A 27589-nucleotide genomic window follows, 5' to 3' on the forward strand; every position below is an offset into this window, starting at 1 on the left:
CGTATGCATTGTGAAACCGAAATTAGCAATGATGCATCTGAAAAGAGACGAATGTATCATCTACGTACGTGTACATCTATGGCCCGAGCTGTGGCCGGTATATTGCTCATTGTTAGTTCTTGCTAGCTAATGCTAACAAATAAGACCGTATTGGAAAGTTTTACCTAGCAAACTAATTAAACAGTTAACTTACTGTATGCACAGATAAACACACCTGTTAATGACGCTGTCTCTGTCAGCCAATCGGCTTCTGATCTTTGTGGTAAGGTAGTCCAGGAATATACTCCAGATGTCAAGACAGGCCAGGTAACCCTCGTGACTCGGCTACCAGAAAATAAAGTTGACTATCAGGTATACACATCGCAGTTCAGATTCTCCCTCTATTTTATGTTAACTATAAGCCTATTCTGTACATTTACACACATTAGTTAAGTGAATTAAAAAATGCTGAAACTGAGACAAAAGAGATGATGACATAGTGTTGAAAATAAGAGGAACAGGAAAAGATTCAAATCAAGAATCATAAAAAATGTAAATGTGTAAGCGTGAAGATGAATATCATTATATGATTAGATTGGCAGTTCCTGGAACTAACAGTAAAGGTGTTTACCTGGTTAAAAGTGTATTTGAAGAGCAAAGCTAAAAACTCCACTAAGGGAAACTGGGCGTTAGATTCAATCCTCCGCAGGTGAACACTAACAAACAGTCGGAGGAAATCTGTGAACTTTTCCACATAGCTGAGAGAAAAAGAAAAGGTTAGAAAGCTTATTAAGTTGCAATAAATTTAATAATGAAGCAGCTAAGCTAAATCTCCCTGCTCACCTTTCATCTAGTTCCTGAAGCCGGTTTTTGATCGTGTGCGTGTTGCCGTGCGAATGTGTGTTTGTGAGTCTCTGTAGCAGGTAGAACGTCTGTTGAAACATACGGAGCAAAAACTCCTCAAAGTCCACGGGGACACAGTTTTTGCACATCAGCTCATTAATGCAGTTCATGGCCATGACGCCCAGTCGGGCGCGTTCGGCGTGGCCGACCATCTGACCGGTCCTGCAGTGTCCATCGTCACCGTTGGCTGGGAGACGTCCGTGGACGGAGCCCCCGTTCGAAGTTGGCAGATGTTTGGTTTTGATTGGCTGCTGGCATCCGAAGCGAGCGAAATGAAAGATGGACGCTAGGAGGGATGGAGTGATGGAAGAGGAAAGGGGAATCCAGCTGAAAAGATGTGCCAGACATTCCAGTGCTAGCAGACATAGAGAGCCGCTTTCAGAATCAAGGATCATCGCTGCTCTGTCGCCCGACAAAATACCTACAGAACACAGTTAAAAGTTATTTTTTGGTAATATTAGGCTATAAAAAAACTTATATTACACCATTTTTAAATTATAATCAGTTAAACACTATATTCACACCAACCTGCACAAAACAAAACAAAATGAATGACATGGCAACCATTCGAAGGGGCAAAAGAGAGACTCAATCAGAGGTTACCTTTGACTTTTTCATTTTCCGTAATTTTGATGGACAGGGTCATAAAATTTTTGTCGTAATCAACTATTAGGTGTCATTTTCATTTTAAAAATTTACAAGATGAGCCCATAAGTTAAAAAAAATTTTTTATTTGCGAAGAGATGAAGAAACAGCGGAGATGCAAATATGAACAAATCTAATGCCAAACTACGCAGCTCTGTCAGCCTATGACATCAAAGCATCACAAAGGAGTTTTGAATCCAGTGCTTACTATTTGCGCTCTTGCAGAACTTCACATTAAGTTTTATATGCAATTGCCACCAACTAGGCAGGGCTGGGAATTACATTTACAGGTTTTAAGTGTAATCTGTTTTTTCCGTCAATGCTAAAAATAATCCGTCAAAAGACGGAACATTTTTGGTTAACGTGACCTCTGGACTCACCTGACTCTCTAGAGTTGGGAGATGGAGGTGGGGTTGTGACCGTAACACTGTGCTTGCCCCATACTGACTCCAGTATACCTGTTAAAAAGAGAACAGTTAACATCCACTATTGTCAAGGATCTAGCGCTATTGGACCATTTCTGTGTGCACTTTGATTTAATGCTCTGCCCTGCAACTGATGCTAGATCTGTCAATGTCAAAAGAAGGTTCATAAATGAGAACACCAGCGAGCTATTTATGAATGCTGTATCTTTGTTGCCGAGCATATCTGCAGACTCAGTTCATGTTCTTCTTGAAACTTTTGTACAAAGAAGAATCGCTAATGTTCCTTTTATAGGCAATTTTATTAAAAAAGGTTGTTTTTAAACAAATTCTTAGACTCATTTGGCTATCTGGACAATTTTATTTGGTTCCTGTCAACATCACAGCACAGAAACAGTGCCTATATGAAGATAAAACATGATATTAGATTAAACTTAGATTTAGGCAACATATCAGTTCTGGGGTTACTAGATCTTAGACACTGTAGATCACACCATAATCTTTATGTTTTTTGGCCATTTTATATGACAGGAGAGGACAGGAAAGTATAGGGTAGAGAGAGGGGTACAGGATCGGCAAAGGAACTTGAGTCGCTTAAAGTACACACTCCCACTGCACCACATGTGGGAGCCCTGCCCACTACACCATCAGCTCGACTATAACATCATAATCTTACATAGACTGGAAAACTGGGTATCTGTCCTCAAATGGTTTAAGGCAGTGGTTCTCAAGGTTATTCCTGGAGGCCCATTGCTCTGCACATTTTGTATGTCTCCCTTATTTAACACCTGATTCAAATCATCAGATTATTAGTTATTCAGATGAGAGAGACATACTAAATGTGCAGAGCAGTGGGCCTCCAGGAACAGACTTGAGAACTACTGGTTTAAGTCATACCTTAAAGGGAGGGGTTACTATGTGAACATACTAGGTAACCATAAATCTAAGTGTATGTCTTTGACATGTGGAGTCCCGCATGGCTCTATTCTTGTACCGCTTCTGTTTAATAGGAAAAAAGCTCCCACTTGGCCAAATAATGAAAAAGAACCAAAGTGCTTACACCACAGCTATGCAGATCACACCCAGATAGACTTAGGCCTATCACCTAATGACTACAACCCCATTGACTCCCTTTGACAGTGCATTGATCAAGTTAACAGTTGGACACATCTAAACTTCCCAAGTTAAACAAAGACTTTTACTGAAGTAATTGTATTTGGAAAAAAATGAACTCTGAAAGATTTAAAGGGGTGTAAAGACACAAAATAAAGTCAGAAATTCTGGTTTAATCTTAAGAGTCTGGCCTTAATTTCAGTAGTCATGTGAAAGCGATAAGCAAATCAGCTTACTGAAATATTGCCAAAGTTAGATGTTTTGCTTCAAGACACGATTTAGAGAAAGTTTTTCAAGCTTTCGTCATAAGCAGGGTGGATTATTAAATGGTCTTACTAGGATTAAAAGCTAATACAGAACACTGCTGCCAGAATTCTGACCAGAACCAAAAATTTCAAGCATTTTACTCCAGTCCTCAGGTACTTACGCAGGTTTCCAGTTACATTTAGAATAGATTTAAAACTATTTTTTACTCATTTTTAAATCACTGAAGGGCTTAGGACCTAAATACATTGCAGACATGATTATTATGTAGAAACCTTACAGATCACTCAGAACATTAGGATCAAGTGAGTTAGAAATACCAAGGGTTCACTCAAAACAAGGTCCGTCAGCATTTAGCTATTGTGTGACCCGTAGCTTGAATCAGCTTTCAGAAGAGATCATATGTGCTTCAACAGTTTTAAATGTAGATTAAAAACACATCCGTTTAACATCTGTATGAATGAACACTGTGCGGCTTCACACTTAAACTAAAATGTATTTCCTTTAAATTATTATTATTTTAAATTATTCATCATTGTTTTTTATTTTAATACTTTACTCTTTTAATGATTTATTTCTTTGTAAAGCACTTTGAATACCTTTTTCTATGAAATGTGCTATATAAATAAACTTGCCTTGCTTTATCTTTGTGGAGCTAGAAATCCCCAGTCCCCATTTACTCATTTTGACTTACTCCTTTAATTTCAACACTTGTCAATTTTTATAACTTCATGCAAGCTAATTAAATTCTTATAGCAGGTTGTGGGATCTCTCACCAGTCAGGAGATTCAGTACGGTGGGTATTTGATCTGACAGAAGTTTCTTGAGCTCTTCTTTCCGAGCGACGCTCAAGTCTTCCCTCGGACAGACCAACTCTTCTGAGGTCATCTTTAGCAAAACCAAACCCAGCGGAGCTAGAGATGGTGACTGTATCAACTACAACAACAAAGATTAACATTTAAATTCATGCATTTGCCAGTGATTTAATCTATAGCAACCCAAAGTGCATTCAATCTATACATTTCATTAGCATGTTGGAATCGAACCACAACCTTTTATTCTGACCTTTTTTAACCTTTTTATTTATCATAAGCCAAATGCATGCACAACCACGTCTCGCATTGTGTCTTGTAAATGACCATCTCACAAGCATACATAACAATCCGGCCAAATATTGCCAGCAAAATTATTCAGGCATCCCTCATCCACCCCAAATCCTCTTCTGCTCCCAAAAGTTTTGCTCAAAGCTTCGAGTGTTAACTCACCGCAGGTATCATTAAAAGAACACCTATCACCAAACACTCAATCATTACCTTTAAACAGGGGTTTAAGGCCAAAGAAGCATGCTCAGAAGTGGTCCTTAAAAATGCATGTAAATATCAGGTGTAACTATTGATTCTGTGATCACATGAGCGATACCAGCTGTCAACATCAGACATAAATGGTATGTAACACTTATCTCTACCTGCAAGGTGTTGCTGAAGAAATCATGGTAGAACATCGGCCAATCCTGTCGTCCGATGTCGACGATGACTTTGCAGAGTTTGTTTCTGATGAAGAAAGGCAGCAGTGCATGCTGGGATAGCAAAAGCTTGGGCAGACAGCTACGCAGTTCTGCTTTGTCTTCACTGGCCACACCAACCCACATCTTATTAACCAGATTCTAGGAAAGACAAATTAACTTTAATCTTTCTGTCTAACATGGATCAATACATTCCTTACACCTGACTAAAAGATAAGGTAAATATTTAAAGCTGCAATGTGCAAATTTCGCCTTTGTATAAACATTAAGTCGCATGTACTTTACATACTTGTCTTTGTTGTGAAATAGATGAAATTTCCTGTGAAATGCATCTGACAGCTCAACTTGTAAGTCATTATTAGAAGCTTAACGGTGTGAATAGTGGTAGATTAAAGGCTGATTCATCTGTCAATTCTATGCGGACCTGTGATTGGTCTGCTAGAATATCTAAAATTGTATCACTTTCCAATGCCCATGGGATGTTAAAAGCAAAGATGGACCAAGTTGAGGAGCGATATTCAACAACACAAGCTGTAACAAATCGCTGCTGATGCTTCTCCGACAACGTATATATACCAAGCTCTTTCATCTTCGGCGTTGTCGCAGAAGTCTAAATAAAAACTGACTGATAGGCTACAGTGTAGAGGCTACGATGCAGAAGTATAAATAAGCCTTAAGGAGAATTCAACACTGATTGTTTATGTATTTGCTCAATAACCGGTTTTCTTTTGTTAGTTCTTCTACTATAGACGGTTTCAGCAGTAACAAAATAAACAAACGGCTTTCGTGGAACAAACGTAACTTCCGTAAACAACCAAACAAGTCCTTTTAGAGTAGTTTATTTCAGATAACAAGCAAAACAAACAACAAGTAGATTACCTTAGTTTAAATCATAGCTAAAGCGTAGCAAAAACTACATTAGGTAACGTTATACGGTGTACAATGTGTACTATATAATGTATACAATCTTAGATCGGCTGCCAAACTTCCCATCAAATAGCGCTAATCCATGATCGCCATCTCTATTTGATTTCAGGAAACCAAAACATTTGTTATTTTTAGGGCTGGGCATATATTAATCTAGATTAATCTCATACAAAATAAAAGTAATTTTTTGCATAACATATGAGTTTGTGCTGTGTGTAATTATTATGTATATATAAATACACATGCATTCATGTATGTATTTAAGAAACATTTACATGTGTATATACATTTATTTATATTTTTATAAATTCTATATTATATATAAATAAAAAACTAATATATATATATATATATATATATATATATATATATATATATATATATATATATATATATATATATATATATATATATATATATATATATATATATATATATCATTTCTTAAATGTATGTATATGTATATGTATATGTGTATATGTATATGTGTATGTATATGTGTATATATATATCTTAATCATTTCTTAAATGTATGTATATGTATATGTATATGTGTATATGTATATGTATATGTATATGTATATGTATATGTATATGTATATGTATATGTATATGTATATGTATATGTGTATTAGGGGTGGCACGGTTCACAAAACCCTCGGTTCGGTTCGTATCACGGTTCTATGGTCACGGTTCACGGTTCAGTACGGTTCTTGTTGTTATTTTTTCTTTAAATTTTTAACACTCCAGAAATGTATTATCTTATTAATGTATTAATTATCCATAATTTAGGATACAGTATTAAAAAAAGTTATATCATGTAATCATGCACAAACTGAATTTGACTTTAAGCACATTGGACCATCTCTGAGGAAAGCCAGATGAGATTTTGATAGAGCAAGAGGGAAGACATTGATGATTTCAACATGCTTTTCATTTAATTGGCAAAAAAGAGAATGTGTATTGCCATCTACATAAACTTTATGTGCATTTTTAGCACACAAAGATAACTTGCATTTATTAAAATGCCAACTTCAGTGTAGCTCTTAGATTTATCACTGAAAGGCTGCTTTAATACTGAGAGTTTATGTGGACGAGAGAGAAACATAACCTTTGCACCTGTAATATTAAAATCTCTTTAAGTCTCTTTTGTCCACTTTTGACCACTTCTGATTACTTTGAGGGGCAATTTCTGAAATAAGATCGCGCAACTTTCACACGCTAGCAAAATGAAACTACGCGGAAATCAGCCGCTTTAATTTTATCAATGAAAGTCTAAAAATAGCGCTGAATATGAAAAGACGTAAAACATTGTTGTTAGTACCTCAGATTAGATAAATGGTCGTAGAGAAGGCGATCTCCTGTGGCTGTTGGAGCATATTCAACCCATAGACTGCAGTTCTATCTATTGTTTTATTTCCGCTGTCATCATAAGTAACATGAAATAAAAATATGTTTCCACACACCAAACTTATACGACGCTGGCGCATCCTCCAACTGCGGGCAGACTTCCTTTTCTCTCCCACTTGCCATTTCTACACGTAACATAACCTGCAGTACTTATACTCCAAACCAGTCACCTCTTCTTTCGCGCGAAAGGGAAACACGCTATCTGAGGTCACATACAGGGCATGAGACTACATTGCGCATGCCATGAACCGTTGAACCGTGCGGTACACACGCGCTCCGAACCGAGACAAGCGAACCGAACGGTTCGGATTTTTTTCATGGACCGTGCCACCCCTAATGTGTATGTATGTATGTATGTATGTATGTATGTATGTATGTATGTGTGTGTTTAAATATACATAATATTTACATACAGCACAAATTCATATATTATGCAAAAAATTACTTTTACTTTGCATGAGATAAATCTAGATTAATCTATGCCCAGCCCTAGTTATTTTCGACGAGGTATTTGTTTCAGTTAAGCAACTAGTCAGACCATTAAACAAACAAAAAACACAAGTTCCACTCAGATGCGTTATCGCGCCACCGCACGTGCGTCCGATGAAATGGTCTATAGTTAAAGTGCCACAGAGATGACATATTTTTGTTGGCAAAACTCAGAAGCTAGTTAGCATTTTAGCACTTCCTGTTTCACATTCCTGAAGTCAAAGTTTTTTTTTGAGTTTAGGTTAAACCTTTTAAATATTTAGGATTAACTCAAGCCCAAGATATTTTCACATTTTATTTTTACGGCATAAAACCCACCACTAATACTCACACTTGTGACTTTTTAAAGCTTTTACGCGTCATGTTGTTGCTAACAATTTGCTACGAGATTACAGACGTCGGGAACTTTAAACGTCATCACGCATGAAGATTTCAAAAACAACAAAACATGGGCACAATTCCAAACAAAGATTCATCCACAGAAAATTTCATGATCAGGGAACATGTTTTCTAATGTTTTAACAAAATTTGAGTCTTAGGAAGCGTGGTGATGACGACGAAAAAATTTAACAATTTTGTCTACCGGTTAGCTTTTTATTCCTAGTAAATGTATTTATAGACTTTCATTTATAAAAGTTGTGTCACTCTGTTTAGACTAAACGTGTATAATTTTCAATAACAGCTTATTTTTTTGCAATAATCCAAAAGTCTATAGGGGAAACAAATGGGCTTTTTGGCCATGGGGCGCATTTCATTAAAGTGCACCTATTTCATTGCTAAAAAAACAATGTTATTTTGTGTATTTGTTATAATACAATGTGTTCATGTGGTTTATGAAATTCCACAAACCGTAAATTTTTGTAGCCCCAGATAAACTGCCTTCCTCAAACGCATTGATTTTGTACAAAACTCATTGATTTGAAAAGCTCTGTGTTCCTGATTGGCCAGCTAATCTGTACGTTGTGATTGGCCTGAATACCTCTGCCACCAACCGTTTCAAAGATTCGGTCAACAGGAGTTAATTTACAGGCTGTGAGTCAAAGCGGGAGGAATTATGATAATGTCGGTCTTGTCTACATCGCCAATACCAGGAAGTAAACTGCTGCCTACAATCCATGGGTTTGTTGTAGTCCAAGAAAAGAGATTTACATCGGAGACGATAACTCGCGTCATCGTTTACTTTGGGGATTTGTACCTTTTGCATATCATTAACATGTACTAAAAGGAAATGTAAAAACGTGAATCGGACCATAGCTGCACTTTAAAACACATAAATTAAAAAGTAAATTTTACCTCAAACACAGTAAGACTATACATCATGACGTATTCATTTCGGCTGTTGGAGAGAAAGTAGAGGCAGTGTCTCCAGGATCCAGACTGCCCCGCAAAACTGTTCAGCAGCTCTTCTGCGGGACAACAACAGTCAAACATTAAACATCGAGAACATGTAAACATCAACAAAATGAAAAGTGCAAGTTCTCAATGTTAAATTGTATAATAGCCCCTGCTTTCAACACACTGTCTATCAATGGCACAGTAAACACAAGCATTCACACGAATACAAAAAACAGGGCGTCTCGTTTATCTCGCCCAGACCTGTAGAGACCATCTTCTGTGTCGGTCTTAAATTGCAATACGTTTTTTCAACTTAAAATCATTTGTATACATGCAAAACACTTTTCACACCAGCATCCAAAGGTGTTGAATCAACAATGCAGAGCACCACAAGTCTAAGCCATCAAGACAAATCATCTAGTCTGGTGCATTTGCATTAAGATGGAAAAATTATTGCTTTTTTGAAGTCCAAGAAAGATCAGATGACAGTATGTCTCTAATAAAACTCTGACATTAGTGTGGTCAAAGGCCCTTAACAGTGCATTTGATGTTGACGTTAAAGCAGCGCGGGTATTGTATTGCTGGGAATCAAACCCCTGACCTTGGTGTTGCCAGTGCATCAGATACTGCAAGATATTTTGTTATGGCAACATTATAAAACTCTGAGCTTCTCTGAGCTAAAGTTTTTTTTTCTTACTGCGTGACCATAGTGTGATACAGTGTGATGACTGTCACAGATATTTGTACAAGGCCACAAACAGTACGCTTGACTTGTTCACACACAATAATGCATCTGCAAGCGTTCTTCGGAAACGACTGTATGTGTACACGGGATATTTTCCTAAATCTACTTTTGCATTGGCAAATACTGTACTAGAATACATTTTCTCTTTCCAATCCTGTTGTCTAGCCCATAATAAATTTGAATTATTTGTATTATTTAGTAATCTTTATGTTAAATTTACGTTACTCTTTTGACCAGATTCTTTATAATCTCATTTGTGCTCCTCCAATAAAAGATAATATCGGTTTCGTATAAAATTGGTGCAAGTAAACAATGACACGACAAAGTTTGAGTGTACTGTTGTTATAAACCAATCAATGGTCTCATAGTCGTACACACGGCATTTAAATTCGATTGTCACCTTTAAATGCTTAATCCTGTTCTGTACGCACACTTCTTTAATGGGACTGACAACCGCCGATGTGACCAAATTAACTCCCGTAAATGCAGGTAGTGACAACCGTATTTACAGAAACTCTGCATAGTGTTTACATAACTGAACAACTAGTTGTTGATGAAGTATTTAAACATGCATAATGGACATGACAGGTCTCTCTTCTGAAAAAAAATTGCCTAGAAGGGGAAAAAATCTTCTGTATGCGCAGTGCATAAATTGAGGCATGAGTGTTTGCTTTAGTGTTGCCAGATCTTGCATGGAAAAATTAATAATAAACCAAAATAAATCCAAATGCTTTACTTCAAAGATCAAAATATTGGGACCGGCAGCTTCTCACTTTAATAACACCAAAAACTTGATCACTTCATAAGCCAAAAGCCATAAATGGTTAAACGCCACAACGGTATCGAAGTACAAAAAAGACGAGGACCTGGAAACACTCAAAATACGTATCACACAATGCCAATATGGTGATTTATTGCAAAACTAATTATAATTTTGGTCAAAGCTGTGAATGATAACCACGTGAGACGGCAAAGCGTTGCTATGGTAACCTTACTGTGCATTCAGACCGCCACCGGCGAGAGCGTCAATAAAACCTCTGGCTGCCCAGACAACGACGCTAAAGAAAAGTTGTAGTGGACGCTCTGACGCTCGAATGCATTCTCTGAACTCCTCTCAGGCGGAGGTTTCCGCCTTCCGATTGGTTGCCGGTGAACATTTCCGCCTTCCGATTGGTTGCCGCCGAACCGCGTCATATCTCATTACCATAAAGTTGAGCTGATTTCAACTCTCCTCGACGCTCACGCTGTACATGACGCGCCGCGCCGCTGCTCGCCGCCGGCTCTCATTGAAAATGAATGACTTCCGACCACTTTGACGCTCTCGCCGGTGGCGGTCTGAATGCACAGTTAGTGTTAATCATCAATCAGTTTTAGGATTAATCTTGTTCTGTACACACATGGAACGATCATGGAGATTCACTCCCGAATTTAAATGCGGTTGTCACTCCTGAAAGTTTGCACTGTGTAGGCCATTGAAATTTTCCTGGTGAAGTATTTGCTCTGGGTCTGATGAATTGCTTACGTCACGATGACCAATATCACAAATGTTTACGTTTTGGACCATATTTATAAACAGCTGTATGTGCTAAGTTTCAGCGTGTGACGTATTGGCACGAGATTTGGATTACATTCAACAGCTACTAAACAAATATAAACAAAACATTTCATGAAAATCAGGAGACATCTGAATCTTTTGAATCTTCTACCTACACATACAAATCTTATGACGCACGTCCTCTCACCTTAAAAGGTAAAAAACAACAACCTTTTTTTACTTATGTTTGTCAAACTATTTTGTTTACTATACAAGTCATAATTTAGATTATAATGAACTTCTCTACACTATGAGAATCTTATTTAGTGCTGCCGTGCCTTTAAGAGTTGTATGGAAATGCCCTCTTCACACGCAAACTCAATAACCCAGCTTTGTTGTTCTCACGAACCAGTTGTCCAAAGCACCACGCTTCAACATCTCTCTGCAAACCCTGCATTACACCGATATTCATCAGGGCTGGTCAATATTTTGAGTTTTGATAATAAATTGGTATTTTTCCCACTGGAATACAGGACAATAATGTTAATATCGGTATGATCTGATATGACCGTCCATTGCAAAAGAAGCATTGTCACAAATCTACACTGAGGTCAGACGCAAGCTTTTAAACCAGCTCCCATGTTGTGAAGCGGTATATTTTTAAACAGCGAAAACCCTGTCTTTGAATTTTGTTTTGATCAGACTTTTTTAAATAATGGTGATCATGACATGAGGCTTTGAGTTGCATTCTAGCCTGTAAAAAGCCCAGAGATATTTACTGTATACCAACATTCATTCCAAACCAGCACGAATTTTGGCCAATATCGCCCAGTGCTAATAATTAGCTGTGACAGCTACAATATTTAAGTATAATTAACTTAATATAAAAGATAAAAGGCCAGATTAATTCATCATAATAACAGAAATGACCAGGTGGCCTACTTAAAGTGTCAATGGATAGGGCCATCGCATTGAAGGAATTTCCCTTGCGAAAAATTTTCGGTGGCTCACTAACGCAATATGAGTTTTTACCGGCCTTTTTCATTAAAATAATTAAAATAAAATTACTATTTAAATCCAGAACAGTGAGGTGCATTAAGGTAGAATGGTAGAATATAGGAAGAATAGGTAGAATGAATATATATATATATATATATATATATATATATATATATATATATATATATATATATATATATATATATATATATATATATATATATATATATATATATATTTATTTATTTTTTTAAATAAATAAATAGAATAACATTGTTAAAGGTATAGCGGAAGATTTTCTTTTTCCGGGTGGATTATCAAGACTATTGGTCATCGCAGTTGTCAAGCATTCTGATGATATGTTTACGTAAGGCCGTCGTACGTGCTCGTCCCTAGGTTTGCTTTCTGCGCATGCGCACTTTCAGGTGTATGTGTGTGGTGGGCTACGGTTTCAGCCATTCATTGAAGCTCGCGTTCTCACCGTATTTTTTTTAAATGCCTGAGAGTCACAAGAGGAAAAGTGTTTACGAATTGTATGACAAGAAGAGATGGCCCCTGAAGAAGGAAACAAGACCACAGTGTTTTTGGGAGAATATTCCACACAGGTTGGGCTTCCAACTGATGCCTCAGTTGCAAAGTTTCTATTCGACAGGTAAAGTTTTGGCATGCTATTTGGAAAAATCAATTTAAAATCACTGCTAGTAAAAAATTATGAATGCTATGATTAGCGATGCTAGCCCCGGTAGGCTCTCGTGCACACGTTAATAGCCGTTCCCTCTCGGGAGCAGGTAGTGTGTTGCGCATGCGCATTTTTTTTTTTAAAGTAGAGAGGCGGTTCTTTTCAAAAATTTATCCGCTATACCTTTAAGTGCAAATTTACAGAGCCTCTGTCAATAAAGAAAACAGCGGTGTCTTAATGAAATTAAAATTAGCCAGTATCTCTGCACCTGTCAATTTACAAAACTAGGGGTGTATAACTAGTATTACATCGCAGCAAGTTTTTGATTCCATCATATATGTGTGTGTACGCTGTAATAATTGTATATATAAATACACACACATGCATGTATAATTTAAACAAAAAATGTGTGTATAAATATTTATATATAATATAATTATATATAAATATAAAACACATGTAAATATCATATATATTTATATATAATCATTATACACAGTACACATTAGATTAGTTGTAATAAGTTGTAATGCAGCCCTATACAAAACGAATGCAATACAGAAGGCAATGCATATTATTATAGGGCATTTTTAATAATATATTAGCAGATAAATTAAGGTGTATCTATAAATTATGAAAACAAATTAATTATTATTTAGGCTAAATTAAGTTAGAGAGATCAGTTTTAGTCATTTAGATTGTGTCATCATTTCAGAACAAGCTTAAATGCCATCCAGAACAACTTACATTATTTTCTGTGTGTTCCTTGGTCGAAAATGTCGAAATATGCAAGTATAAAAGTACAGAACAAAAACGTTTAGCTCACGCAGAGCGAAAAAAAAAGTCGTTAATAAAGCAGAATCTACGTAATAACGTAGAGGACGTGCTGAAATAGTCCAGTCGGCAGATGATCATAAATAATGTTTTACGCATATATTGTTGATGAAAATCTTGCATATCTAAATGATCTGGTGAAAGACATTACAGTTAGCAATAAACCCACCGGTGCTACACTGGCTAAAACTCACACATGTGCATCCTGCTTTTAACACATTCACGAAATATGAACTCTTGACAATTAATCTGGCCTTTATTATACATATTTATATGATGTGTAACAAGAAGGGCATAGCTTCATGAATTCAATGTTAAAATCACGGTTATTGCGGTTGCTTGTCATTGAGGTGGTGAGTGAGGGCAAGATAAACTTGTGAAGGTCAATATCAGAAAAATGCTCACCGATCTCTCTCTTGCGATCATTGGTGGTGCAGTTATGAAAAAACTCGGTCATAAGACTTTCCAGGGCCCGCAAGGAGGACTCCTCTGACGCCTTTGAAAGAGAGAAAGAGATGGGGAAGAGATAAAAAGAAGATGAGATAATAAGTATATGACATTAGATGAAGGCATTCTGACCTGAACTTTTTATGCACCTGTACAATGACCCCAACACACCTTAAGGCTCAGTCTACAACAGGATTTTATCTTAAACGTTAAACATTTGTCTATTTTTGACGCAACTAAAATTGGCTACATTTCCACACAGGGCAGCACAGTATTTAAAGGTGCTTTGTGTAACTTTTAGAAGAACAAAACTATATCATCAGTGGTGTATAAAGACCTTAAATAATGAACTGTTTGGTTTTTATTACTTTAGAAGAGCCATTTGTGCTCTACATACACTTACATTAAAGTCACCATTTTGCGCCGCCATGTTTTTAAAGAAGCCTTAAACAACTGCTTTATTGAGTGCATTTTGTCACTAGGTTGTGTCAGATGACAACATGCCTGTCCTGTGGCGGCTACCGTAGCCTCTCTATGCGTTTTCGAAAGAGATGGGTGAGCAATGGACTGAGCCATTGGTTGCAATTCTCAGCGGTAGATGAGGCTAAAAATCTTCACAGAGGACCTTTAAAGGCACACAAGGCAAGTCGGAGTATTATTTCTCTACTAGCTCCCCCTAGTGTCTGGGAGTAAATGCTTTCTACATCTGAGACTTTACAAGACTGAAGGACACCGGGTCGGATACAGCGAACTTGCAAGTGGGGTATTCTTCCTACAGACGGTAGGGGCGAGCGAGAGTGTCTTCATTCGTCATGTAATGAGTCATTTAACCATATACCGACTTACGAAGATGATTTATTAACATAAAAATGCTGCCTTGTGTCCCTTTAAGAAAAATTATATTAATAAGTAGTGTGGTAGTGTACTCTGTAGTAGTGTGTGGCTTTTGCACTTTTAAAAGAACACTTCTACATGTGATTGCCCAAATTTAGTGCCTTATTTATAGCTATAATAAGTGAAAAATCGAATTGCGTCGAATACCGTGCAGCCCTAAATGCAAATATGCAGTACTTATTCCCACCCAGCTCAATTTGATGTTTGTGCATTTAATGTTTATAATCAGGAGAGTCACAATACTGCGCAATTACTTTAATTTGCAGCTGCTTCAAAAAAAGTGAAGTGAAACGGACAATTTCACATCTGAATACGAAATCTGTGCTCGTGCCTGTCCATCTTAAAGATAAAACAAATAGTTTTTTCCTTTGAGTGTTTCACATCAAATGCCCAAACACTTTCACACGCACATTCAATATAAGTGTGAAAGTATGCTTAAATATATGAAGAAAGAGGAAGATTAATGCAGGAAGTGGGCTGCTGCTGATGATGCTGCTGCTCAGGGTTTTGAATTCTTTGTATGAGTCATGACACGTCGGGTGTTGCTTCACTGCTCATAACTTCAATGCGTGCAGTATGACGTCGCAGCGTTTCTGATTTCCTCATTGCTGTTCAAATTGTCATGAATTCATTAGGACACCGTTACACAGACACAAACAGAGGCCAGTATGACCGTTTCATCAATGTAGAGCTTGATTTAGGTTTAAAAAAAATAGCTGATGTGATCAATTAGTGATTGAAAAGCTCAGTGATTTGATGTGCGTTCACAATTGAAATATCTTCAGCTACTGTCACATTGTGTCGCATCACAGTATGCACATTCATCTAAACATCGGTACTGTTTGACAAAAATCAATCCATCTCAGACCTATTACATAACAACATAATATTATTTCTTGATAAACACACAAGCATAGGCGCTTTAGAAGCAATGCAATTCAGGCCTTGACGTGAATACTAAAAGTGCATGCAGTTTCGATTTAATAATAGTCATTGTATAAGGCACATTTTAGATCAAAACACTGTCTTGTAAACACATATGTAAGAATGTGAACTCACCATGCCCAGGCTCTGATCTTTAATGCGGCTATAATATGAGTTTGATGCGGTTCTGCTCGCTCATGCTTCTCCGGGAACTGTGTTTCTCACCTCCTGGAAACACCGAAAGCCCGCATCGCTGTCCCGCACACGCCCGGGCCCGGCTCGGGCTCCCGGACACTTGTTATTATTGTTGATCCTGACGCGAGCTCAAAGGGGAACGACACTGTCCGGACAGCCGGAGATACACCGCATGAAACGACTGCGTAAAAGACAGAATATGAACACAACACAAGTCTTAAAAATATGTCGGGACTGTCTTCTCTAATTCTCGGGGGTTGGTACCGCTGTGCGGGACTCGGTGTTTAAATTTGAGCACTGTGAAGGCTAATAGAGCCACTCCTTGGGCTAGTGGAATCGTGCAGGCCTTTCTCAGCTTCCTCTCTCTTCTGCTCATTAAACTCCCGGAAATGACGTCGACCTCGTAGAAACAGAAATAAGTGATTGGGAAGGCGGATAGCGTGAGGTAGAGTTATTGAGTAGGCGGGGCTTATTGCGGATAGCTCTAATTTAATACAATTGAGGACCATATTGTACATAAAAAACATATTGTACATGCAAGAGCATTAATACAATATATACCAGGTGTATGTAAAAATAATATTTCACAGAAAGCTGCATACGCATTGCTTTCAAGGTTTTTAGTCTCAAAATATTTTTTCATATCTTTTTTATAAAAAAATAAAATCTGGCTTCATGAAGATAAAGAGGAATACTTAAATCAAATACAAATGTCATCACCATTAATTTTTTGCATGACATTTGTGTCCACAAATGTTTTTTTCAGCGATTGGCCGAAAAGACTGTTTCTCAAACGGAAGGCTGCATCCTCCAGAGGTCGCATTTGAAGGCTGGATACGTCATGAAGACTTCTTCATTTCAGAATATTAACAATTATAAAATTGACTTTTATTCTTAGTTAATCGTAAATTGTTGTAAATGCTTATGACTTGCGCATGTAGTGCTCAGTTAACTTAAATAAACCAGGCTTAATGACGTATGCAGCCTGCATAAGCGACCTCCGGAGGATGCAGCCTTCCGTTTGAGAATCGGCCACTATCTTACTTTTAAAGAACGTATTTTGTAAAGATTACTTTAGCGCATTCTTATTTCTATGGAAGTCAACAATACTGGCGAATAATACATTGAAATTATTGTATTAATGCACAAATTTTCCATTGACAAATCTCAGATTTGAATGAACCTTAATGGAGAATTCGGCTTTGTGAGCCGCTAAGCGCCCTCTTGAGGAACATACGTATCTGTTCTTATAGTAACACAGTTATGGGTAACTAGTTATGTATGGTTTATCACCGAATGTTCTCTCCCTATTAAACTACCGGAAGTGAAATCTTAATCTTCGGGCCGGATGAAACCGGCCACAACAAGACACATTTTGGGTGCAGTATGTACTCTTTGAGGATGCAGGTATTGCCTCATTATGACAGGATGTATACTGTATTCAACGTTCTCCATTCATTATAATAGTGTTTGGGACACTATTACGTTACACATTAAGAAAAGAGAGAATTAAACTAATATTAAATAATAATAATTATATTTTATTATTTATAATATAATACATATTATAAATTATATTATTATTTTTACTTAGCACAAGTGATACCATGGTACAGTGATGTTATTCTGATAGTAATTAAAGATGACCACATTACCATACTGTGGTATTTATATGATATTTCAAGGTACTATAGGAATATTGTGGTATAAAGAGGGAAGTTTCTGAAATATTTTATAGCTGAACAACAAAAATTTCTACATTTCTATAAACTTTTCGTGACTTCCTAAGATGTCATATCCTTGTTTGCATGCCTTGAATTCACAATCTTAAAATATTTTGATACTTTCAGGTTGAAAATAATAAACCTAATGACATATACAGTATGTGTGCATGTAGATCATTTCAGAACATGGTGGGAAATAGACAGCATTTCTCATTGAGTTGTTTTATGTGGTTTACTCAACGGTTTCACCTTATGCAACCCATGAAGTAAACGACATGTTTAGTAAGACTGCAAACCGAGCGGTAAAACATTCAGAAACGTAAAGAATAAAGACGACTGACAATAAATATTATTTATTTCCTTTGTTTACAAAAGATAAATACCTAAAACTTGAAGATTGCACTGAACATTATCTAGGTCACATTAAGAAACAGGAAGTTACCAATGGGTTAAAACACTTTAAGGAACTCACACAGACAGCAGCTATGTTTTTGTCAAGTTCAGTGTTGTGTAACTGAGACAAAGTAAATAAAACCTACATAGAAAATATTTACATATTAGTTATGCAAGTTAAATATTTTAAAAAACATCTTGTGCAAACAATTTATAAATAATGTAAAACGTAATAAAATCAAGCTAAAACATTAAAGAAGATTTTAAAATAATTAGCTGGTTTGGTCAGACAGTTTTTCGCTTTTTGGTTGGTAGTGTTGTCTTAGTTCTTGTATGTGATAGGCCCATGCTCTGTCCGCACCCTCACCCTCTATCCTACAAGCTGTCCAATCAGGGAACGGGAAACGTCCCGCTACAATCAATGCATCTTCAGGAAGTTCAGCCAGCAACTTCTTTTGTAAAAGACTTAGCTGGAAAACACACAATACATTTGATAAAAATTGTATATAAGGTCCTTTTTTGTAAAGCGTTAACACTACGGATTACCATGGTACTTACCACACTAGGAGCCAAAAATACTGTAATATTCTTAAAAGTTGAAAGATCAACCTAAGAAGACACACAGGATGTAAACACATATAAGATGTGTCTGGATAGTACAGTATAGTATAGACCCTATGGCATAAGAGACTCTATGCACTGCACTGTATAGTATAAAAATTAGTATAAGATCATATTTTTTGTGAATTATATAAATATTCACATTACCTTCCACAGGTCTTCTCGTCGATATGAAACACTTCTATGAAATCCAGCTCTCCATGCATGAAAACATGCAAGTCGAGCAAGCCAGGGGTTGAGTTCATAGCCGACTGCTGGAGAAAATCCCCGACGGCACGCTTCTAATACCTGTACACATTTAAAATAAACACACACAGAGATAAAAGATAAAAGTTATGGTGCAGTTGATGGCAGGTTTGATTGTTTGGTCAGAAATATGTTGTTTAATTGTGATTTTAAAGATATTTGTCTTTCCCCATTCGCTTTAGTCTTGCATGACTGGCCAAAGGCATTGCAAACATGTCCGCCCACTGACGCAACTTCCCTTAAGGGACTTTGACATTGCACAAGGGAAAAAGTGAAGGAGATCACTTACAATTCTGCCATCACCTGAACCCAGGTCAGCTATGGCTCCAGATCTGCCTTTCAGCAAAGTCATAACGTTACATACTTGAGATCTGCTAGCTGGCATATAGGGTACCTAGATCACAGTGACAGATATCAGTATGGTGCATTTTATATTATAGCATTAACACTTTTTTAAAGAAATCTTACTTGTAATTTTAATGGCACTCTGCGAAAGCCCGGCATTAAAATTCCTGCCCAGACGGCATAGGCGGCCAAACCTGTACCCGCTGCCATCTGTAAGATTTGCCAGCCGCCCAGTCGCTTTTCTTTGAACTGTGAAAGAACTTCCTCTTGTATGTCATCTTCCATTGCTTATAAAGATATAAACAATAAATTATATATTTTATTAAGTATCCTTATAACACATTGCTTTGTATTTGTATATAGACATATACCATCTCTGTGAAAAGTGGATTAGTTGTATAAGGTTCAGGCTGACAACCCAATGATTATTCAAACTTCAGCTAGGTTGATTTATAAGTTATAATTGTGCCAAACACGTATATATGAATTAATATTTATAAAGTTTACTGTAAATTGATTTAAATTTGAGAATGTCTGCATGTGGTAACATTTTAATTTGGTTGATTATTTAATATTAATTTTGAAAGACGAATGATGTTGGTTGCTCAGTTGTTTCGGGTATATTGTCTTATATTTAGTTTATTATTATAGAATAAAGAAAATATACAAGTAACCTGTAAAATTCACATGGTAATTATTAAAAAATTTAAAAAATGCAAAAGTATTTGGCCTTTCAAATGGTTAAAATAAAGAGTCGACACCTATCTTTGATGTGGTATCTACTGCTGGTTTCAATCAACCTGAAGACCAATACTGTCATCAGATCAGAGACAAAAGTTGCTATCAAGTAGTATTGGATTGCCCAATATGTTATTTGTGCAAGGTTTCATCTACTGATGTGCAATGGAGTTGAATTTAGCATTAAATTGGCAAGTCACAATGGCTCCCCAATGCTTGAGTTATTAGAAAAGAATACTGAACTGAATTTTCAGATTACAATATAGCCAGGTCACAAATTAGAACAATAAAGTCATTATGGAGTAATCCACTTAAAAAAAAAAACACCCTCATGTCCTAAATGTTATAAACGAAGGAATTATATAAATCATGAGTATACACATTCATGAGTAAAGAAAATTCATACTGTATGTGTAAATTACTGTATGTGCATGAAAAACAGGGTACGTTGATCGATCAAAACACTAGAAATCAAGAGTGTGTATACAACATTTTAGTGTATATTTATAAAACACACACATTAAAGTAATACATGCACGTGTTCAATATATTTATTTTAAAAGAAAACCAAAATAACATACAAAGGCATACAATGACATAGATTCAGAAGCAGTTGAACTAACCTTCACTGTAAGCGACGTGAACATTTACAGTAGAGCGATTACTGCAACGTCACATCCGGCTGAGACCTTTCAAAATAAAGGCCCGACATGTTAGCTTTATAAAAAGAGATAGAGAAAAAAAAACATTTAATTTTCATTATACATATAATTAGATATATGTAAAATATATTAGTTGTTATATATCTAATAGACAGACTTCGTACTGACTGCTAATGAAAAGGCAAAATAATATTCGATATAAATTAAACGTAACAATAAACGACTCTTATGTCATACCTTAGAAGATCACTCTTCACAAATGAATGTTTTAGATTATCCTTGTGGTCTCACCATAAAAAAAAACTGATTCATGCAACATTTTTAAAGTTTTACACAGTTTTACAGCAATATTGAAATAATTTGCCGTTACGCAACTAATCGTTTGAAATAGTTTGCAGGAAATCGCGGTTTAGTCACCCAAATAAACAACTTTAATTTTCTAAAATAAACATGAAAAAAAACTTCAGCTTATTCATAAGCATTTGTCTAGAATGTCAGACCTAGACAGCTGAAAATGGTTTTTGATGAATTAAAAACATGCTTTTGTACAAATCGCAGATTTATTTAAAGATTATAATTTACATTTATTATATAACACAAACAATGCCAAAATACCTTTTCTAAAATGCGATTATAAGAAACATTTGTTTGCCTGTCACATTTAGCTGGATTTTTTGTTAAGATAAATAAATAGCAGATGTCTTACAGTTATTGTCCAGTAGAGGACAGACATCAATCATCAGAAATCGTTTTGAGTAAGAAAAGCATATAAATGTGATACATACTTTTATTGTAACCAGCTGTTGATATTATAGTCACTAGTGGTTTTATCTACCATAGTAGCATATTGTGAAACACTTGAATGGTGTTTACCTATAGTTAATAATAGCTAACACCATCATATTACAGTATGTAATAAGATGCCAAATTGCACAATATGTTTATTTAGAGTTGCATTTGAATAAAGTACTTTGATATACAAACATATATACACATATATATCCATGTGTGTTTGCAATAAAATATTTACATTTACAATATAAAACAGCTTAAATCAGTTTACATTTTAAAATTTAATATACTGTACCTTCAATATTTGTTTATGTGTCCTCAACCACGTAATTATCAATATTACATCACCTTACATTAAACATGCTTTTACACATAAATAATAAACTGTTGCCTGCTCAATACATTTGTGATACAATCTTATATACATTAACAACTATGTTCCTAAATCATTTGTCAATGATGTGTCATTTAAAAATAAAATAATTTGTTTTTTATTTTATATGCCATTTAATTAATGAAAACTTAAATATCTTATATATCCACCATACTGTACAAATAACCCATTGATCCTTATATATATGAAATGTGCCCTACAGCCGGGTACATTTTTGTAATACAAAATAATAATTTGACAAGCAGTAACACCCATCTCAGGCCATCAAAAGCATTATTATGTCTATATTTATTAAACTCTGTGTTAAATCTGTTAAGTACCAGGACCTCGCCTGGCTCTCTGTCTTTGTGCCCATAATGTTCGGTCTGTGACTTTAGCTGGGTTTCTCAAGGGGGCGTGATGTGGCTTTTTGCCGACAGGCAGTCTCGGTGGCATCATGAGTTTCGGCCTGGGGAATCTTCCTGACTGAAGATCGTCCACAAAGCTTTCAACGCTGTCAAACTTATTGGTTAACTTCCCCAGGTTCTCCTTAAGGGTGTCAAACTGCTTATAAAGATCACCCACTGCATCAGATAGGCCCTGGATCCTGCATATGAATAAATAATAATCAATTCAGTATTGTACACAGCATAGTGAGGAGTAGAGCAGCAAAGGTTAGTTTAATCTTAAAGAAAAGGCTGATCAAAAAGTTATTTTAGCATCATCATAAGAAACATTTAGATTTCTACTCTGTTTTTACGTCTAGTTAAATAAATCTGCAAATTTGTGATGTTGACCGTGTGAACTCATCTGTATAAAAGTCAGATTTCCTTGTTTTGATTAAAGCAAACAAGATGCTTATTAAAACATCATTAAATGATGCTGAGATAAGCCTGAATCATCACGATTTGCTGTCTTCAGGGCAAAGAGAAAACATAAATAAATCTGAAATTCATTTATTGCTGATGAGCTCATTTGTGATGAGAACGTCTGCTTTCAATTATAAAAATGTCAAATGAGGGCAAAACTTTGATACGTAGGATTATGGGTTTAATCTGAGCTGGAGCAACAGCGATGCTTGCTGAAGCCAATCCCGCATCCTGTTTCCGAGGAATATTTAGTTACATCTGGATTAGATAAGCTAAACTAATGACACATTTTAAGTCAGGTAATAAAAATAAAGCAGTGCCATAGAAATTGAACCACAATGATGCACACTACATTTGTCACAACTAATAATCCATAAACCTGCCAGACAGATTTCAGGCGCACAATACATTTTCAGTTATGTTGAGACCTGCATATTGTGCAGATTAACTGATCCATTAAAATCAAAGCATTTTTGACGCAATAATCATTTCCTCTTTTGCCATACGATCCTAATTTCTCAATTTGGTCATGCAACAGTGAAAGACAGATGGACTCAGACTGCTAAAGTTGGTGTTGTGCGATGTGGCATAATCTGTAAGCGACACAACAAGAGACAAATAACTCACCTGACATATTCAGGTAAGACAGACACGTGATCGTTCACCAGCATATCCTTCACCTGATAGATGATGGCATATTTCCAGTTGTCTAGTACCTGGGTCAGGTTTGAACAACTCTTGCCATTGGATTTGTCTGTAACAAGGAAACATCTTATTGATCTACTTATAAGGTCAACCATACAATGTCACAAAAGTCAAAGTATGTACCTGTCACCCTTTCAAATAGTACACCTAAAGAGTTCATACTAATACCTCAGAGGCACAAATTGGTTCCAAAATTATACATATCTGTACCTTATGGTACAAATGGTGACCTTTTTAAAGGGTACTGCCCCAGTGACAGCTGGGGTACATGTTTTGAGTATTTTGTCTAACAGTGTACAACAAGTGCTTTGTATGTTTATAGCCTTAATTAATATTAATGGTCGCCACATGTTCATCATTTGTACAGTTAAAGCTCCTTTAAAAGACACAGATGGAGCAAAATAAAACATTTCTACTTATTTCTAAAATTTGTTGGACATGATTTCGGTCATTGGTTGGTTTGTTGACTCTCAAAGATACAACCAACACCACATTTAATAATTTAAGGTGAAATATTCAAAAAGAAAAGTGCTAAAGATTAATTATTACCTTTCTCTATTTGAACATATTTCTACCAATTTCAATGATGTCAAATTAAAGCACCCAGATGCAAAAGCGTCTAAACCAGGGGTGGGCATTCCTGGTCCTGGAGGGCCACTGTCCTGCAAAGTTTAGCTCCGACCCTAATCAAACACAGCTTAATGTCATACTGTAGTCTTTGATTGGGATTTTCAGGTGTGTTTGATTAGGGTCGGAGCTAAACTTTGCAGGACAGTGGCCCTCCAGGACCAGGAATGCCCACCCTTGCACTATAAAAGCATCCTCAAAAATGACATAATGATGTTAACCAAATGCTCTGCACGTATTATACATTAATCAAACGGCTAAAATCTGCTTAATCCTGGCTTTAGGTCATTCAAAAATACCCCTTTGTTGGCAGAATCCATTAGAAGTACATTTACTAAAAAAAAACATGTCAGACGCACTTTTTTAGCAGAATTACTTACACTGCAAAAAAGTTTTTCAAGAAAAAAATTCTTAGTATTTTTCCCTTTTTTTTAGTAAAAATATCCAAAAATTCTTACATTAAGATGCTTTTTCTTGATGAGCAAAACGACCCAAGAAAATAAGTCTAGTTTTTAGACCAAAAATTTCAAATGTAAGTGATTTTGTGCATAAAACAAGCAACAAATTTGCCAATGGAAATTTTTCAAATTTTTCTGGAATATTTTGAAAATGTTCAAGATTTTTTTGCTTACCCCATTGGAGTATTTTTTTATATTTTTTTCTTGAAAATAATTTTTTTGCAGTGTAGTCAGGATTTAGTTTATGCCATCAAAAAGTTCCAGTTACAACCAAAACTGATGTCATTGGTTTGAAGAAGCCAGAAATCAATACACAGATCAGACTTAAGTAATCAATTTCTAGCCAAAATAAACTTGAATTTGGTTTTGCAGAATTAACTTTTGAGATGTTTAATATTCCATCATGTAAATGAAATCAAGAGTGACTACAGGGTGATTGGTTTAATTTATTTATTTAATTTATTTTTGGCCTATAACGTCTATGAAAATTTCACTGACAGCCCAAAATTTGCCTTGTTTCAGCCTAGACATCTGTACTGTGTTTGGACGACTATTAAATGTCTTTTAAATGCTAAATTGCTTGCTTGGTAAATATATGCTGAAAATATATGCTTCAAAATATCAAAAATTAGCCCTTATTTATTTAAGACTTTTCCCTTTGTTTCTGATTTTAAAAGAAAATGTTAAGTTTAAGCATTTTTACCTCTTTGGCCCCACTCCGATGTGTCCTGGGTCGATTTCTGTTGAGCGGTGCACAGACAGATGAAGGACAGCAGGTTTAGAAAGTCCTTCATCATCATCATCTTCCTCAGTGAAACAACAATCAGCAAGTTGGGTGAAAGTCTACGTCTAGTCACAGTACTTCAGATCATCTGATATTTCTCCCTGGCTTTTATAAGAGATGACTTTCAGCATATGCTTCACACATTTACTGTATCCAATGACACTTCAGCGCCGGACAGAGTTAAAAATTTTTGATGTTGAAGGTTCTGGTAAACAAATTGTGTTGTGTTCTCCATAGAGATGTGCTTAACGGAGAGGTGTTGACAGGACTATTCAAAGAGCATGCAGGTCAAATACAAAAAAGTTACAAATCATAATGCTCTCACTAAGTTTATCATATGTTGGCAATATTTAAGTGGTAGTTCAATGTAAATACCTGATTTTCTGTAATAGTTGTGTTCCTGTGGTCAGCTGTGTGTGTTATATTCCCTTAATGTGGTTAAAGTGAAGGAACGTTACTGTGGTTACTGTCTTATATCAATATACCACGATCCAAAACCTTCCCTCATTCAGTTCCCTCCCCCTCATCACACAGTTAAACACAGAAAACAACACACATGATGTCATTCATAGCTGAAATAAGCATAATTTAAGATTTAAATGAGACATTTTCAAATAAAATATGTAAATATTTGATATTTATTTTATTCCATTAATCAGCAAACCTCTCATTTATTTTACAGTAAGTTGCTGTAAGGAGAAATTAATGGGGTTACCACTGTATTTTCCACTGTTTTAAATAGCAATACAATGGTTTAAAGGGGTACAAGATGCACATAACTCGTTTTGGAGATGTTTTAGTGTTTAGCTGCAGTTGTTAGGTGCCTAATAGGATAATTGCCGATTTAACAATTACAGTTTTTTTTTAGAAGATCAATTCACTTCTGTTTATAGCTACGCAGCTCACTTTTAACAGCAAGTTGTTCTTGCCAAACACTGACCAAAGACCTTCCTCTGTCCCTCGAGTCCAGTCACTGAAGGAACAAGCAGATATCGCTCCAGCCGCGTCATTTCCAGGCCTGGGATCAGCTCCAGCTGAGAAGCGTTTGATGTCGTAGCATTCCTGCTCCACCCTGTAATGTTCTGCTCAACATCTGCGTCTAACCGAGACAGAGACAGCGAGAAATAGAAAAAAGAAAACCTTTATCGAGCTATTAAACAAAAATAATTAAATATCACATTCAAGTCTGGAGAAAAGCATTCATGGGAGGAAATTGTATTTCATATGTGAATATTTTGTTGAATTAAAGAGCACCTATTGTTCGATTCACATTTTTACATTTCCTTTGTTGTGTAAGTGTGTATTAGTACATGTTAACAATATGCAAAAGGCACAAACCCCAAAGTAAATGGTGAGGTGAGTTTTCGTCTCCAATGTAAATTTCTTTTACAACAAACACACAGATTGTAGGCAACCATTTACTTCCTGGTATTGATGATGTAGAGACCAACATTATCATAATTCCTACCGCTTCTGACTCACAGCCTGTAAGTTAACTCCTGTTAGCATTGCATTGTGAGCGAATCTTTTAAACATGGTAAGGAGCGTCGCATTTCCTGCTGACGTCAGAGGTATTCAGGCCAATCACAACGTACAGATTAGCTGGCCAATCAGGGACACAGTACTTTTCAAATCTCTGCGTTTCAGGAAGCGAGTAAAATCTGGAACTACAAAAATGTACGGAATGTGGAAAATAATGTGTGTTTTTTTACCATAAACCATGCAAACACATTATATTATACCAAATACACAAAATAATGTTGTTTTTAGCAACGAAATAGGTGCTCTTTAAGCTGGATTTTGCATTTGGTTTGCTGTAATCCATTTAGTTCTGCAGCTGTTTGCCAGTAACTTACTGTAGAATTCAATTTACATTATTTACTGGTACTTTGTTTAAAGTTAAATGAACATTAAACATGAACAAGTCTTTGACTCTACAGAATAAAACTAAAATAACGGCATCATGGAAAGCATTTTTGGAACAAGGAATTT

At 36.0% G+C, this 27589-nt stretch overlaps 3 protein-coding genes across 6 annotated transcripts in view; all 3 read right to left on the minus strand.

Annotated features, from left to right (window-relative positions):
* xpo6 (exportin 6) overlaps nt 1–16640 on the minus strand; it is a 30651-nt gene extending 14011 nt beyond the window's left edge. Inside the window, exons 1-9 of the mRNA XM_065278093.2 lie at nt 16201–16640; nt 14206–14296; nt 8968–9080; nt 4792–4989; nt 4103–4262; nt 1908–1985; nt 823–1303; nt 611–737; nt 215–324 (exon numbers count right to left, since the gene is read on the minus strand). Of these exons, the coding sequence (XP_065134165.2) occupies nt 215–324; nt 611–737; nt 823–1303; nt 1908–1985; nt 4103–4262; nt 4792–4989; nt 8968–9080; nt 14206–14296; nt 16201–16203 (1361 nt within the window). The 5' untranslated portion in view covers nt 16204–16640. The remainder of the gene's footprint in view (nt 1–214; nt 325–610; nt 738–822; nt 1304–1907; nt 1986–4102; nt 4263–4791; nt 4990–8967; nt 9081–14205; nt 14297–16200) is intronic.
* Nucleotides 16641–18321: 1681 nt separating this feature from the next.
* On the minus strand, nt 18322–21172 carry antkmt (adenine nucleotide translocase lysine methyltransferase). Its single transcript, XM_065278097.2, has 6 exons — nt 20951–21172; nt 19713–19876; nt 19534–19638; nt 19146–19286; nt 18936–18986; nt 18322–18847 (listed from the first exon to the last, which is right to left on the minus strand). Exons 2-6 carry the CDS (start codon nt 19872–19874, stop codon nt 18650–18652), a joined length of 657 nt encoding a protein of 218 aa, XP_065134169.2. The 5' UTR covers nt 19875–19876; nt 20951–21172; the 3' UTR covers nt 18322–18649.
* Nucleotides 21173–21532: 360 nt separating this feature from the next.
* LOC141281899 (uncharacterized) lies at nt 21533–26090 on the minus strand. Of its 4 annotated transcripts, none has more exons than XM_073813776.1 (4): nt 25973–26090; nt 25517–25616; nt 23651–23777; nt 21533–22761 (listed from the first exon to the last, which is right to left on the minus strand). In XM_073813776.1, exons 2-4 carry the CDS (start codon nt 25614–25616, stop codon nt 22488–22490), a joined length of 501 nt encoding a protein of 166 aa, XP_073669877.1. In that variant the 5' UTR covers nt 25973–26090; the 3' UTR covers nt 21533–22487. The 4 variants fall into 4 exon arrangements, with proteins under 4 accessions (XP_073669877.1, XP_073669879.1, XP_073669878.1 ...); XM_073813778.1 differs by having other exon boundaries at nt 25517–25620; nt 25973–26078; XM_073813777.1 differs by having other exon boundaries at nt 25517–25702; nt 25973–26060.
* Between the last annotated feature and the right edge of the window lie 1499 nt (nt 26091–27589).

The sequence above is a fragment of the Paramisgurnus dabryanus genome, chromosome 3 (assembly GCF_030506205.2).
Source record: "Paramisgurnus dabryanus chromosome 3, PD_genome_1.1, whole genome shotgun sequence".
Taxonomy (NCBI): domain Eukaryota; kingdom Metazoa; phylum Chordata; class Actinopteri; order Cypriniformes; family Cobitidae; genus Paramisgurnus; species Paramisgurnus dabryanus.

What these genes read in the sequence shown, in the direction of transcription:
- antkmt (XM_065278097.2), bottom strand. Translation starts at nt 19,874, where the DNA reads ATGGAAGATGACATACAAGAGGAAGTTCTTTCACAGTTCAAAGAAAAG. An exon ending in GACGAGAAGACCTGTGGAAG is followed by an intron (nt 18,987 to 19,145) that starts GTAATGTGAATA and finishes GTGTCTTCTTAG; the next exon opens with GTTGATCTTTCAACTTTTAA. An exon ending in TATTTTTGGCTCCTAGTGTG is followed by an intron (nt 18,848 to 18,935) that starts GTAAGTACCATG and finishes TGTGTTTTCCAG; the next exon opens with CTAAGTCTTTTACAAAAGAA.
- LOC141281899 (XM_073813776.1), bottom strand. Translation starts at nt 25,616, where the DNA reads ATGATGATGATGAAGGACTTTCTAAACCTGCTGTCCTTCATCTGTCTG. An exon ending in ATCGGAGTGGGGCCAAAGAG is followed by an intron (nt 23,778 to 25,516) that starts GTAAAAATGCTT and finishes TCCTTGTTACAG; the next exon opens with ACAAATCCAATGGCAAGAGT. An exon ending in GTCTTACCTGAATATGTCAG is followed by an intron (nt 22,762 to 23,650) that starts GTGAGTTATTTG and finishes ATTCATATGCAG; the next exon opens with GATCCAGGGCCTATCTGATG.